Genomic DNA, 15,157 nt, shown 5'->3' with positions numbered 1-15,157 from the left:
TGAGTCATGATTTCAAGGTAACAAAATCGCATAGTATAACAGAATTTTAAGGTAAAAAAATCACATAGCATAATTAACTCTATCATAATATCTGCTTTTATGCAATGAAAAACAATTGAAATTTCATGCCACACCATAACTGACTCAAGTATTTGTACCAACTGCATGGGGTTAAAGTAACAGTGGACTATGCTGAACTTATAAAGTTTCAGCATGAACAGAAAACACACCATTAATGCTTGAATTTCAGTTACAGAAAAAAAATCACATGGAGCCTCTTGGAGCATGACTGGATAAGATACTATGGAACCACACACACACACACACACACACACACACACACACACACACCGGCCCCAAATATTTATTTCTGGAAAATCTGATACTCTTTAAAATGAATATTAAAAGACCCAGCATTTACAGAGTGCAATGCATGTGATGACTTATCTTTAAAAAATATATTGTGGGTCAAAATAGCTGATCAAATATTCCAAATTTTAGTAAAAACACAGTAAGCAAGGAATATTTTATAAACCTTCTTTGTGTATATAGACATCATATATGACAAAAGAAAACTGGACAAAGTTTCCAAAGCTTCACCTTTATCCATTCAAGTTTTACGGTGTCTTTGGACACATAAAAGTGACTCTATACAAATTTAGTATTTTTCTAGTCTAATACAAAATTAATCAGAAACACCAAATTGACTATTTTCTCATTTGTAAACATGCAATCTGTAAGTTTGAATCCAATCTATTACAGAATTCTTATGTAATGAATTCACTAAAGTAATAAAGCCGTAGCACAGAGGAGTATCTTGCGTTATTTACACCTACAGAGCAGAATGCTGGTATACAACATATACTCCAATCCTCTATATACTAACCTGCACCTATGCATTTTATTTTAGCACCCAGTTAATGTAAGTCTGTAGCTACCTTGAAAGAAATTGAAATCAGTAGCATTCATCATCTCATCATCTCCTTCATGCCAAATGACTTTACCAATTTTCTTCAGAAAAGTCTAGCACTGAACTCCGTGAACAATAATCTACCTTAAATGAGTCAGAGTAACCACTGCAATCTTGAAGAACCCACTCAAACCAAATACAGAGTGTCCCTATCTAAACTTGGATAGCATTATTTTCACAACAATCATGATCTGACAGTTAATATGCTTATAACCAATACTTTTGAACATTCAGAAAATTTTGTTTTCATTTGTTCATGAAAATGCCAATATTAAAATGCTTTGTTCATCTTGTACAGAAATATTCATTCTGCTGTCATCTGTACCAGAGAAATTCCACAGAGAATCCACCCCTATTACAGTCGTCCAAATGCAGGACGGGGGGCACAGCGCTTTGCTTCACACGGTTTTCCTTACTCTAATTAGTAATGCAGATAAAAGAATGAAGTTCCATTTCCCTTAAGTTTCTAACGTGAAATGGGAACACTTGATTCTGTGCTACTCCCCCGACAAAAAACCCAAAACAAACAAACAAACAAAAACCCTTTCTCCTTGCCAAATCTGATACCAGAACTGGCTAGCTCTTAGAACTATGCTTCTAAAGAAAATGCATTCGTGGGAATTTTAACAGAAAACCCATTATACTCACGCTGTTACTAAAACTTCTGCAAGTTCTTCTCTTCAGAAAAAAGAGCCTCGTTTTAAATACTGATACTTCTAAAGAAAATAAAACATCAATTCTCTACTAAGATTCTTTTTTGGGGATAGAAAAACAAAAGAATCACATATTTTCTAAAACTGCAGAATGACTACCCTAATTAAATCAATCCCAAAGAATGAAACCCCAGACTAAACAATGAGTAAACAACCGCAGGGTTCTGTTTTTCTTTCAATGAGTTCGGCATTAAGAGACGATTTTTAAAACGTGTATCCAAATTGTGCAGTTTCACCTTGTCAACATCTGTTAATACATAAACAAGTTCTAAAAGGTAATCGGAAGTTCAGTCTCCATATAGTTTCAGGATTACCATAGTGTTTTCCCTAATTGTTACTCTACTATGTAATTTAGAACACCACTTTGTTACAATCTGTTCCTAAATATCTATGAACAGATCTTAAGTTAAATAAAGGAGAAAAACAATGGCTGTTGGGAGATGGGAGTGGAACCAGCAATGAAGCAGTAAAGGTAGCATTTTTTAAGGTACTGGCTCCACTTTCAGACTACTCTGTTACTGTTTGTTTCAATTTAAGGTCACCCACTTATAAAAGTGTCTCTCCTGTATACATTCATGGTTTCAAAGTAGTAAGTATCAACAATTGGATTTATTAGCATCTTCCTTTAGAAGAGCTTAAAACACTCTTGATGTTTATGATCTCATTTACCTTCCAGCTTGTGACACAGAAAGGGGAGGATTATAATTACCCCCATTTTACAGACAGGGAAAGTGAGAAGGGAGGATTAAGTGGCCCATAGTCACACAATGACTCACTAAGATCAGCAACTAGAAACCTGGTTTCCTGATTCCTGGTTTAGTGTTCCACATACTATGCTTCCTTCTATGAAGTACTATTTTTGTAAAGGTTTCTCTTTCAATAAAAGAAACAGAGCAAGTCATGTGACTTTCATTCACGAAAGCCCGTGTGTGTTTTCATTAGCACCTTAGTTGCCCGCTCCTGTGACTAGAGTGGGAGCAGTGCACACACTATTACCTTATGACGGCCAGAGCCAGCCAACTAAAGCAAACCAGCACCTGCCACAGCAAACACAACGCTTGTGACGTTTGCCAGTCATCTCACTGGATTTCCGAATTTAGGAAAATTCTCTCCTTTATGACTTCAAAAGGCAAAACTTTTCAACACAAATTGTGATTTTATTGTCAGTTTGGAAACATGTCTCTTATCATTGTTTCACCATAGGATAAGAATGGATAGTCCTTTTATTAAACAAAATTTAAATATGGATACTTTCAGTGGTAATTCTTATCTAACCTGTTTTATACATACATACATATATATGCCATTTTTAGAATAAAATCCCACTAAAGAGGAACACTAAAACAGCATACTTTATGGCATTCACCAATCTACCATCCTAACACAAAAACATATAGCGTTAATTTTAAAAATCAGTTTTAAAGCACAGGAAATTCAGTAGCATATTTCCAATTCCCAAAAAACAACAAAACCTAACAGAATGGTTAGAGTTTTCCACAAGCACACACACCAAAAACACATGATAAGTAACCTTCACTTGCCCTCAAATAAGATGCATAATTTAGAGTTTGCTCCGGACTAATAAAAATAGATGTACCTGAGATATACTTTTTAATTGGCTCTTGCACTGAAACCCACCCCTATTCACAATTCCATTGTAAACAACTGCCAGACGTGGCTGGAATCTTACCTCTCTGCTGCCACTTATGCAAATACCAAACATTACCCAAGTAACCCCAAATTATTATGCATCAGCATCGCTAATGATGTCTTCCCACGCAGAACACAAGGAGCTCAGGGTGGAAACACAGGCCACTTCTAAGAGCCAGGCAGGGCAGGGGGCTGCCCAGGAAGTGCTTTCTCTATTTCATCTTCAAAGACATGCTTTGCAAGTCGGCCTTCTACAAATCATTTCCTCAAAGGACACTTATCTACTACTACGAACTCTGTATTCATGAGTACCACAAACACATTTCTAGTGCACGTGTGAGTTAAATAAAAGTGGATGTTCGTCCCAAGTTTCTAAATGTTTCCCTTCTGTCTCAACAGACCACAACTTTGGCGCAACGTGGACTAAGGTGACTGGCCTTTCCTGTTCTCCTGTTCTCTGTGTTCAATTTAGTTTGCTAGAAACCCAGTGGGGCGGATATTGCTGTCTTCAAAAGTCGTTTTGGCGTAGTGGACTGACTGCAGTTACCTCTTTTGATTTAAAGGAGTCCTTTCACTTCTCAGAAGAGGGTTGATCCTGATACCCACACAAACTCGGGACAAGCAGCAGCCCCAGTGATCTCCCATCTTTGTTCAGCAGCCACAGAACACACACTGTTGTTTGGACTTCAGAATCCAGAATCGTATGGGCTGAAAGGAATTTTATGCTGGGGAATTCTTAAAAAGTCAATCCAGTCTCTAAATAAACTTATCTCTTAGAGTTCAAAATTTTCACTAGTCTGAAAAGGGCATTATCTCCTATTTGGATTCCAATTCTGAATGTATCGACTTGATCAGAAAGGCCTTGAGTCCTTCCAGGCGGGTAGACACAAATTCCAGCTCACATCCGCTGCTATGGCAGAGCCCACGGTTGGGGCCCCACCTCCACCCAGTCCAGGTTTGTCCCACCGACTCCACTGAAAGCAGGAAAAGGTGTTATGTTCTCACTGTTCCCACAAAGCCTCTTCTGATTAGAATCAGATTCAGGCAAGATGTCACCGCTTTCATGTTCACTGCAGCATACATCCATTTGTGCACTTCATAAATGTGTGTGTTTCTCCACTCAATTATACTGCTGCTGCTGTGTTTATAATGGTCTGTGTCTCATAAGGCAGCTAATCCTTCAACTCTCTGACACACTCGCAATAGTGTTTAACTCCAACCAAAGTGACTTTCACCTGAGAACCACTGTTCCCGGGATACGTTCTGGCAACTTCCAATGATTTAATTGGATGCTGAAGCACCACACTCCTGACAATTCTCTATGACTCTTTTCATCTTCTAGTCTATGGTTTTAGTTTTCACTAGAATAACAGGAGATTCACCCCACAGCTATAATTTCAAATCCCATGGGCCAACAGTCCTAAATATACTATGAAACAGATACTGGATTTGCATAGCACTAAACTGGTCTATTTAGAAGCAAAAGGCTGGGAATTCCACTTTGATCCTCATCTTATGACCCTTGAAGACTGCTTAAACCTTAGGCTCACATCTAGTCCAAAATCTAAATAATACTATTTGTTGCTTATGTTTCACTGTTCCCACAAAGCCTCCATCCTGCTAGGAGCCCTATAAAGAAAACGGCTACAAAATGAAATAAACGCTCTGGAATTGAACATTCACCTTTCCCTTTCGTCGCCCCCATCCCAAGCACGATTCAAAGTTTACACAGCCAGAATGCACCACCAGCTGCAAAGTCAGCCCAGCTCTCTCTCCTCATGGATATTCGATGAGAACGACAAGACCAGGCACCCTCCTATCCGATTGTTCTTGAGAAGACCTGTGTTTTTTGTCTTTCCCTTGTCTTCTCCAAAGCACTGGTTCTAAATCCTGGCTGCACACTCAGATCATCCGGACAACTCTGAAAAACGCCCTCCCTGCCTCCTAGCCATCTCATGTTTTACCTGAATGTGTCTGGGGTGAGGCCCAACAGGCAATTTTTCACTCCTCCCCAGGTGAGTCTCCCCTGGGACAGGGTCCTCAGAGAGTTGTCCCCGCGGCCAGCAGCATCAGCCCTGTGTAGAGACTCTAGAAATGCAGAGCCTGAGCCCCGCCCCAAAGCTACAACATCAGAAGCTGCGGGGTTAACCCAAGCAGGAGATCCCTGTTTCAGCAAAGTCACCAGGTAACTCGCACGTATGCTCAGGTAGAACTGCATTATTAGGCTGTGCTTAGGCAGCCTCACCGAGTCACCCCTCAAGAGAAAAATAATGCCTCTGATGGAAAAGCTCCTACAGTGGATGTGTCAAATTGAAACGGTTAACTGTGGCCGTTAGCAGCCATCAAAATGGATGCTCATTTCTTAAATGACTTTCAGGTCTGAACCTCCAGGATCACCTAGAATCAGGAGGAGTACGGCTCCAGAAACGTAGGGAAAGGTGCAGGCTGTGGCAGGTCCTCCCCGAAGAACGGACCCAGGTACCCAGAGGAAGACAGCCGGGTGTCCCGCGGCCTCCAGGGCTGCTGGTCTGGGAGATCTTCTACTGTATGAAGGGACTGGGGACTGTGGGGCGCACAGGATGGGTGAGGCCTCAAAAAAATCACTTCCCTCCCACGTGGAAAACGTCACCTGCAACTCAAAGACGAGTTGAGTGTTCCTGGAAATTCTCTGAAGTTAGAAAACAAGGCAGCCCATGGAAAAACAAAACAAGAGCCAGAGTCAGGCTGATGGCTTTTGGGTCAAAGTCCCCAGGAAATGAGGGCCGTGAAACCCAAGGGGCCCCCCACCCGCTGCCCCACCCCTCCTTCCCGCAGACACCAAGGCAAAGGGCCTCACCTTTCACGATGGTGGCCTCCTTTAAGTGGTGGGACAAGAAGTCGATGCTGGCGTACGTGTTAGCAGGGGGCAGGGTTCCGGGACCCGGTCCCCCGCACCCGCCGCCCGCGCTGCTGACGCCCACGGCGCTGATGAGACCCCCGAGGCTTCGGGTCCGGCCCCAGGAGCTCTTGTCTCCCGGCTGCGGGAGCTGCTGCGGTGGGGGCTGCGGCTGCGGTGACGTCACAGGTTCCTCCCTCACGTCGATGGCGATGTAGTTGAGGCCGTTCTGGAAGCCGGCGGAGGTCTCCCTGCGCATTGGGGAGCCGCTGCTCCCAGGACAGCCCACCAAGCCCCCAGGCTGGCCCGGGGTCCACGGTCGGCCCTGTGGGGCCGAGGGGGGCGCCGGCTGCACCTGTCGGGGGGAGGTGGGCGGCTCCTCGCTCCCTCCAGGGCCGCCGCCCACGCCGCCCTCGCTGCTTTTCCTGAGAGACACGTTTTCCACGGAGGCCGAGTTGTGGCGCTTGGGGTTGTGGGCGAAGGACGGGGACACAGGGGTGACCGTCGTGGTGGAGGAGAAGGTCTCGGAGCTGTGGCGGCGGCGGCCGCCCTGCGGGTCCGCACGGATGACCTTGGCGCCGCGGTGGGGGTCGGGGGGCTGGCCGGCCTGCAGGAAGGCCTCCACCCCAGACACCTGCTCCATGAGGCTCAGCCTCTTCACGCCCGCAGTCGGGCTGGCCACGCGGGCGGCTTCCGGCTTCGGAGGGGCCGCGATGGGCTGCGGCGGCGTGGCGGCCACGCCGAATGCCATCTCGGTGTAGTCACCGTTGTCCCCGGTCTCCGAGGACATCGACGAGGCGGCGCCCGGGCCCTGGGTGGCAGTGGCAGTGGTGGTGGCCGAAGCGGGGGGCAGGCGGTACAGCTCCCCCGGGGGTGGTGGCGGCGGTGGCAGCTGCAGCGACAAGGACGGGGACGCGGGCGGACGCGGGGGCAGCGGCGGGTACGGGGAGGAGCCCTCGGGGGACAGGAGAGCGTCCAGGGAGCCCACGGGGTGGCCGCTCCGGGCACCCGGCTTGGGAGACTTAGGGGAGCTGAAGTCGAGGTTCATGTAGTCGGAGAGCGGGGAGCGCTGCCGGCTGTCGCTGCTGGTGCCCGGGGTGCCCGAGCCCAGCGACGAGGCTGGACTGCTGGCGGACAACAGCGAGGACGACGAGGCCGCGGAGGCCAGCAGGGGAGGTGCCGGCGGAGACAGGCGGGCGCCAGGCTCGCCGAAGTCGATGTTGATGTACTCGCCGGGGCTCTTGGGCTCCGGGGGCAGGGGGTACTCGTGCATGCTGGGCAGGCTGGGCAGCCCCTCCAGGGACAGGCGCGTGGGCCGCACCGCCCGGCCACGCTGGCCCAGGAAGCCGTCGGGGCGGCCGCTGCCAGGCCGCGGGGGCAAAGGCACTAGTGGGTGAGGGGGCTGCATGGGGCTGGCCCCCGGCGTGGCCTGAGGCTCCAGCCGCTCCTCCTCCAGGATGCGCCCCACGGGGGAGCTCATGAGCACGTACTGGTCGCTGTCGCCGCCGCACGTGTAGGGCGCCTTGTAGGAGCGCGGCAAGGTGCTGTAGCAGCAGCCTGGGACGCCCCTGAGGGGCTCGCCGCCGGCGTGCAGGGCCGCGGAGAAGAGATCAGGCGGGGTGCCCGCGTCTCCGGGGGACATGTTGAGGTAGTCCCCGTTGGGCAGCAGCTTGCCGTCCGCGTGCTCCATGGGCAGCTTGGAGCCGCACCACATGCGCATGTAGCCACTGTCCTCAGGCGAGCTCTCCGCGGGCGAGCTGACCTTGTAGCTGCCCCCGCTGGCAGGGAAGGTCCTGCCGGCCGCAGAGGTGGGCGCTGGGCCCGCAGGCCCCGCGGGGGGCACAGCAGTGGCGGCGAGGGCCCTGGGCTGCACGATCTGCTTGGGGGCGGACACGCTGGCGGGGCTCATGGGCATGTAGTCGCTCCTGCAGCTGCCTCTCCCGCTGCCCGCAAGGGCCGCGCCGGGCGTCATGGGCATGTAGCCGTCGTCTGCGCCCAAGTTGCTGCTGGAGCTCCGGTGGGAGCCGATCTCGATGTCCCCGTAGTCCTCCGGGTAGGGGTGGTAGGCCACCTTAGGGGAGGACGCGGGGCAGGACGGGCAGAGGCGGCCCGCGCTGCCCGAGAAGGTGGCCCGCATCAGCGTGTACTCATCTAGCGAGGCGGAGGAAGGCTGGGGCACAGGCCGCTGCCGGGCCGGCGTGGTCAGGGAGTAGGTCCTTTTGCGCAGCCCTCGGTCCAGGTCCTGGGCCGCGTCCCCCGACACCCTGCGGTAGGGGCGGCCGCAGTGGCTCAGGGGTCTGTCCATGGTCATGTACCCGTACAGCTCGCCACCACCGCCGCCGCCGTCCCGGGCCGGGGGCGTCTCCGCGATGGACTCGGGCGTGTTGCTCCGGTGGCTGCAGAAGGCGCGCAGGTCGCCAGGGCTGGAGCCGTACTCGTCCAAGGACATGAAGCCGGGGTCGCTAGGGGAGCCCGAGGCGGAGGCGCTGCTGCTGGAGGGCCGCTGGCCGGGGCCGTGGTGCAGCGGGTGCGGCAGGGGCGGGTGCGCGCCCGGCAGCGGCGGGTAGGAGCCCGAGCCGTGACCGCTGCTGGACGACAGGGAGCCAGGGCTGGTGGCGGCGGGTGGCGAGTGCGCCACAGGCATGGACATGGAGCGGCTGTGCTGCAGCGCGCCCCCTGCCGGCAGCAGCGCCACCTTGCTCCCGCGGCCGCCGCAGCCGCCGCTCAGGGTGTGCGAGCGGCTCAGGGGCGCGCGCGCCGGCCCGGGGCTCAGGGGGCTCCCGGCCACCGACACCGGCCTGGCGCCCGCGGCCGCGGCCCCCGCCGCCGCCGCCGCCGCCGCTGCGCCGCCGTCGCCCTCGCTGGCGGTGCGCACCCGGCACGAGCTGCACTTGGCAGCCGGCGGGGTGGCGGCCAGGCTGTCGGTGCGCGAGCGGCGCACCAGGCCCGTCTGGCTGGGGGGCAGGTTGACCAGGTGGTGGTGGCGGCGCGCGCCGGGCACGCTGATGGGGTGCGTGGCCGACGACCCCGACGACTGGCTCTTGCTGCGCGGCCGGAACTCGAAGAGCTCTTTGAGAGCCTTCATGGCCTCCAGGATGGTCTCGTGGATGTTCTGCGCCACCACCGAGTCGTCCGCCTGCATCCAGAGCTCGCCGGGGCCCGTGACGGCCGAGCGGCCCACCTCGATGAAGAAGAAGCTGTCCGAGTGGCCGCAGCGGCGGATGTTCATGAGCTGCAGCGTCACCGACGGCTGCTCGCAGTTGAGCTTCACGAAGCCGATGGTGCGCGCCGACAGGCACAGGCGGTACACGCCCGTCAGGTTCTTGCTCTGGCCCAGACCCTTGGGCTTCAGGTTCACCTGCCACACCTCGCGGTAGGCGGCCGTGGCGGGCGCCACCAGCCCGTAGTTGTCCTCGGCTCCGGCGGCGCCGGCGGAGCCGCCCAGGGCTGCGGGCAGGGAGCCGCTACAGGAGGCGGCGGGCGCGGCGGCGGGGGGCGCGTCTCCGGCGGCCGCGCGGCCCTCGCTGACCAGGTCGGTGAGCGCGCGGTACCAGCCCTCCTGCTCCTGCTCGTTCTCGGCGGCCACGGCGAAGTACTCGTCCTTGGTGTAGAGGGCGATCAGGTACTTGTGCTTGGCGTCGGCGCGCTTGTTGATGTTGAGGCAGCAGTCGAGCGCGATCACCCGCTTCGGCGCGCCCGCCTTGCTCCGCCACTTCTTCTCGCTCTCGTAGTACTCGAGCCGCGGCGGCTGCGGCGCCGACCCCCCGCCCGCCGTCGCCTCGTCGCCGCCCGCGCCGGGCCCGCGCAGCACGAAGAAGCGTTTGTGGCCGTGCTTCTGCTTGCGCAGGTAGCCGCACTTGCGCACGCTGTGGTTGTTGTTGTTGTTGTTGTTGTTGAGGTTGGGGCCGTCTCCGCTCGCCGGCCCGGGCGGCCCCTGCCGCGGCGGGCTCGCCATCGCGGGCGCTTCAGGCCGCGCCGCCCAGGCCCGGCGCCCAGGGGCTGGGGCGAGGGGCGGAGAGGGCGCGGGCGGGGGCGGCTCCCTCCCACCCTTGCGCCCGGCCGCCCGCCCGAGCACGCGTCCCTCGGGCCCAGGCGGCGGGGAAGGTCCGGGGAGGCCCGCGGGGGCCAGCCCCGCTCGGCGGCGCCGCGCCCTCCGCTCTCCGGGGGCTCCCGAGGATGCCCGGCGCGGGCGGTGGCCGCCCCCCGGCCCGGCTGACTGCGGCCGCTGCCTCCCTGGCTCTCGGGCGGCGCCTGGGGACGCGCTGGCTGGGCCGGGAGTCGGGGTCCCCGAGCCGCGGGGCCGAGCCTAAGGCGCGCGCGGCCGCACAGGGACTGCTGCCGCCGCGTCGCGCTCCGGGGAACCGGGGTGCGCCGGGGCGCTCGGGGTCCGCGCCGCCGCCGGGGCTGCTGCTGCTGCTGCTGCCGCTGCTGCTGCCGCTGCCAACGGCGACCCGGGCTCGTCGCGGTCCCCGCCGCACAGTGAGTAACACATCGCGCACCGAGTGACTGAACTAAGAAGAGCAAAACAACATGTGACTCGGCGTTACGCAGGCACACACGGCGCGGCCGCCCCGCCCCGCCGCCCTGCATTGGCGCCGCGCCCCCCGACGGACGGCTCGCTTGGCCAATCGGCGCGTGGCTCGCGGGGGCGGGCCGCGCGCCCCCGCCCCGCCCCCTTTCTCCCCGGGCCGCGTTTCCCGCCGTCCCCTCCCCCTCCAGCGGAGGCCCCGGCCCGGCCGGGCGGGGCGGGGGCGGCCCCGGCCTCATTAATCAGCGGCGCGCTGTGGATGCAGGCGGAGGAGATGCCACCCAAGGCGGGAAAAGGGGCGCGGAGGAGGGGCGGGGCGGGCCGCGGCGCGCAGGGCCCTTCGCTCCAGCCTCGGACTCAATTAATTGGGTTCGAGCTTCCGCCGGGGAGGGGGCGTCGGGCGGGGCCGCGCGGGGCGGGGCGGGGGATCGGGACCGGCGGCGGGGGCTGAGGCCTCGCGGGGGAAGCCAGGGCGGCGAGCAGGGCCGTGCTCTCGGGACGCGGGGTCCCCAGTTTGGGCGAGGGCGGCCGCTCCCACGCTTGGGGTGGGCGCGCCCCCTCCGCATCCCCGTACCCCGTTCCAGTCCCCCGTCCCGGTACCCCGCAGCCGCGGAGCGTGGGGAGGTTCCGGGGCCGGCGGCCGCGGGTTCGCGAGCCTCGCGTTCGTCCCAGCGCTCCGGAACGAGAGCGGCGCGCGCACTTCCCTGGAGGACAGCGGGGCTGCGAGGGGCGCGGAGGGGTGCCAGGGTCCCACCCGCTCGCGGGCGCTTTCCGGGGCGTCCTCGGCGCCATTCACTTGTCAGCTTCTCGGGAAGTTGAAGTCGCGTTTGGGAGGTAATAGGAGAAAGACATCGGGGACGGCAGGCGGAGAAAGTGCGGTTTCAATTACGCCGGGGAGAGGGCGGGCCCGCGAGCCAGCGGCCCTGGAGCCGGGCGACCGCGCGGGCGTCCACGCAGCCCCCGCGGGAGCCCCCTTCCTTCCGCACCGGGGCATCCTCTCTCCACACCGTTGCGGGAGCCCCCTTCCTTCCGCACCGGGGCGTCCTCTCTCCACGCCGCTGCGGGAGCCCCCTTCCTTCCGCACCGGGGCGTCCTCTCTCCACGCCGCTGCGGGAGCCCCCCTTCCTTCCGCACCGGGGCGTCCTCTCTCCACGCCGCTGCGGGAGCCCCCCTTCCTTCCGCACCGGGGCGTCCTCTCTCCACGCCGCTGCGGGAGCCCCCTTCCTTCCACACCGGGGCGTCCTCTCCCCCACAGGAGCGCCCCGCGCCCAGCGTACGGGCAGGTGGGCGTCCCCTACCTGTGTGCGCGGTGCAGGCGGCGATGGCCAAGTTGGAGATGCCCTTGGAGCACTGCTTCGGATTATTCCATCTATGAGGCTTTTGTGACTTGAAAAGCCTGTAGCAAATAAGCACACCTACAACTGCATCTCTTCAGTGACCAAGTCAGGGTGAGGTGAGGGCTCCGTGACTTCAGATCCGAGCGGGTTGCGGACCCTGTACAACGAAGAAAGCTCAACAAAATAAGCCTTGCTTGTTTTTGAAAAAAATTACGTCTTCATGAGATTATTTACAGCAATAATTTATCTTAATAATCTTGGTTATTGTTTTTTAAGTTCCGGATGTTTACCTATGAATGTCCTCTGTCATGTATACAAGTATTTAAAATGTAATAAAATCTTTAAGAGGAAATAAGTAATTTTTAAAGGGTGGTACATATTTTAACATATTTTTGGAACATGTGACTTGAAGATTGTGTTGGCTAATTTTATATGCCAAGAGAGCCCTGACTAGTACAAATATTATAACGTTTTTATTTTTACATGTATACAGTTCGGATTATTGATTAGTAGCCTGAATTTGGGAAGAATATTCAGTATGGCAAATATCACACAATGTGACTCAAAGAGGTGTCTTTAACGTTGATCCATTTTTAAACCATACCTTTAAAAAATAATACTTCAAGGAATGCCATTTTAAGTCTGTGCACCTGTATGTGTGCATGTGTGCGTGTTTGTGTATAATAAATTGTGTATGATTGTGTGTGCGTACAGGTATGATTATGTGTGTATGATTGTGTGTATAGGTATGATTATGTGTGTAAGATTGTGTATAGGTATGATTGTGAATGAGTGTGTGTATAGGTGTGATTGTGTGTATGACTGGGTGTATAGGTGTGATTGTGTATGTATGGTTGTGTTTGTGTGTATAGGTGTGAGTGTGTGTATAGGTGTGATTATGTGTGTATGATTGTGTATGCGTATAGGTATGATTATGTGTGTATGGTTGTGTGTGTTGGGGGCACCACCTTTATGAACGTTGTGCTTTGGCGTTCCTTTAGGTCTTGTTACCTTTTTTTATGTTCACAAATGTTGCCTAGCAATATGTCTACTCAGGAAAGATGAGGGATTCTTATGTTGCCAACAATCCTTACTAGACAGGATTGCTATGTTGCTAAAGGGGCCACCGCTTTTGAACATCATCATGGTTTCTTCTGAGAAAGTATATTTTACAATATTTTTTTCTTTTTCATTTTGACTTTTAATATGAAGTTAGATTTTCATATCTGTATTGATATTTCCTTGCTGTGCCCGTCACACAGTAGCAACTGTCATGTTGGCTTGTTTCTCGGGGTCATCCCAGTGTTAAATGCCGGTGTTTTAAGCTAAGGTGTCAGCAGCTCTGGATTGGCAGTTAGCACTTTCCCCAAGTACTGCCTCAGTTACCGGACTGGGGACAAAAGAGAGAAGGGTAAAAATTATCACCTATATCGGTGATATTCTGTCATAGAGAGCATAAATTTCCTACAGCAAACTGGAAATGTAATTCTGCAGTTAGAACCTCTAAATACAAATGTGGGTGATACAATTTCAATTCTCATTGAGAGTCAGCCCATGAAACAAACCAACAGTAAGGAACTGTAATTAGAAGTATCCCAGTTTTCTTCCTAACCCGAGGAACTTGTTTTCTTTCCCCCTTTCTATTGCCAGATAAGCTATTTATTTATTTAAAGCTTGTTGTACACCTTGTGATTTTCCAACTGACTTTTCAGCAAAAGTCAGCTAATAACATCTGCCAACATACTCTGCACGCAGGACTGGCTGCTGCTGGCATGGCCTCTTGCCAGCAAACAGCCTGGTTGAAATTTTTTCTCATGGTCCAAGATCTTTCTTTGGAACCTTTCTTTCCTTTCACAGCTAATAAAATGGCTGTGTCTTTCAGCAGGGCGTTTGTTTGTTTGTTTGTTTTTTCTATTTTCAACAGAATCATATACAATAGTGATTATTTTATTAAAAGTCTTCTGAAATAATTACTTTTCATGAAAGAATCAATTATATAAAAGTGTAGAGATTAAAAATGTTACAGGTTCACAATACAAATACTGGTATCACTACCAATAATGAACATCATTAATTCTTTTCTTTGTTTCATATAAGAGAGGCGAGTATGGGCGGAGAAAGGTGGATAGCATTTTATCGCTTGTGAAATTTTCTTTCTTTTTTTGGTTCTTTGACCTGTAGGTGTTTGACAGTATTTTGCATTTAGGTGAACTCAATCTAAAAACTAAGCGGATTAAGTGGAATGCTACATAATTAGTTAGAATAGCTTTAATTTAAAAGGTATTTTAAGAGGGAAAGATTTTTAACTTCACAGGTTTCTGTCAAAGGATATATTTAATCTTTAAAATGAATGGCACCATTTCATCATACTTCATTTTATTGGTTAATGTTGTTCAGTAGCTCATTTAAGGAATTGCATTCCTCTGGTGAATGAACTGTGGACAGACACTTTTCTCCATCTAAGATGTATAAGGAGACTTCTTGCACTTTACCAGCAAATTTTTTTCTGCACAAATTTATTTGCTAATGTTTCAACTGAAATTTCACAAGAGTTTTGTAACATGCTAACTCTGTGTATGTGCAACAGAATGACTTACATGAGAGAATGTAACTGCTGTTTGGATCATTTACTGTGCATGGCATTGCAAACATTTAAAGTATCAGGATTTGTTAATGGAATTGATCAGCCCCTTGGAAATTATAAAGGCTTTCTACTTGAGTGTTTATTCTTCTTGTTAAAAATATGGATCAGTCTCTCTCCTAAATGTTCATTGGATGAGGGAGGATTTTCTAAAATAAAGATGATTTAATGTGCATATATGGTAGAGCAAACTACTATAAATTTTTTAAAGTCTATCAATCGAAATAATACTGTTTAGAAAAATATTTATATAGTAGGTACAAATGAAGCTAATCCACTATTCTAAACATTTTTACACTATAAATATGATTAAGTTGAATAAATACATAAGTGCCCAATTAAAAAGTGACTGCAGTTAGTTTAATAATTTTATTAATATGCCTCTGGATTTTGTGTTTGAATTTTGAGAATACGTTTCTAGATTTAAGAAGCAACAAAAACTT

General features: G+C 52.7%; 1 protein-coding gene across 1 annotated transcript in view; it reads right to left on the bottom strand.

Annotated features, from left to right (window-relative positions):
* The window catches only part of IRS2 (insulin receptor substrate 2), a 32,854-nt gene extending 22,691 nt beyond the window's left edge, over positions 1-10,163 (bottom strand). Inside the window, exon 1 of the mRNA XM_064361878.1 lies at positions 6,170-10,163. Within this exon, the coding sequence (XP_064217948.1) occupies positions 6,170-10,163 (3,994 nt within the window). The remainder of the gene's footprint in view (positions 1-6,169) is intronic.
* Between the last annotated feature and the right edge of the window lie 4,994 nt (positions 10,164-15,157).

The sequence above is a fragment of the Aotus nancymaae genome, unplaced genomic scaffold (genome assembly GCF_030222135.1).
Source record: "Aotus nancymaae isolate 86718 unplaced genomic scaffold, 86718_ANA_hifiasm-v0.15.2.pri h1tg000044l, whole genome shotgun sequence".
Classification (NCBI taxonomy): Eukaryota; Metazoa; Chordata; class Mammalia; order Primates; family Aotidae; genus Aotus; species Aotus nancymaae.
The sequence above is the reverse complement of the archived record's forward strand: the minus strand, read 5'-3'. Positions and strand labels throughout refer to the sequence as shown.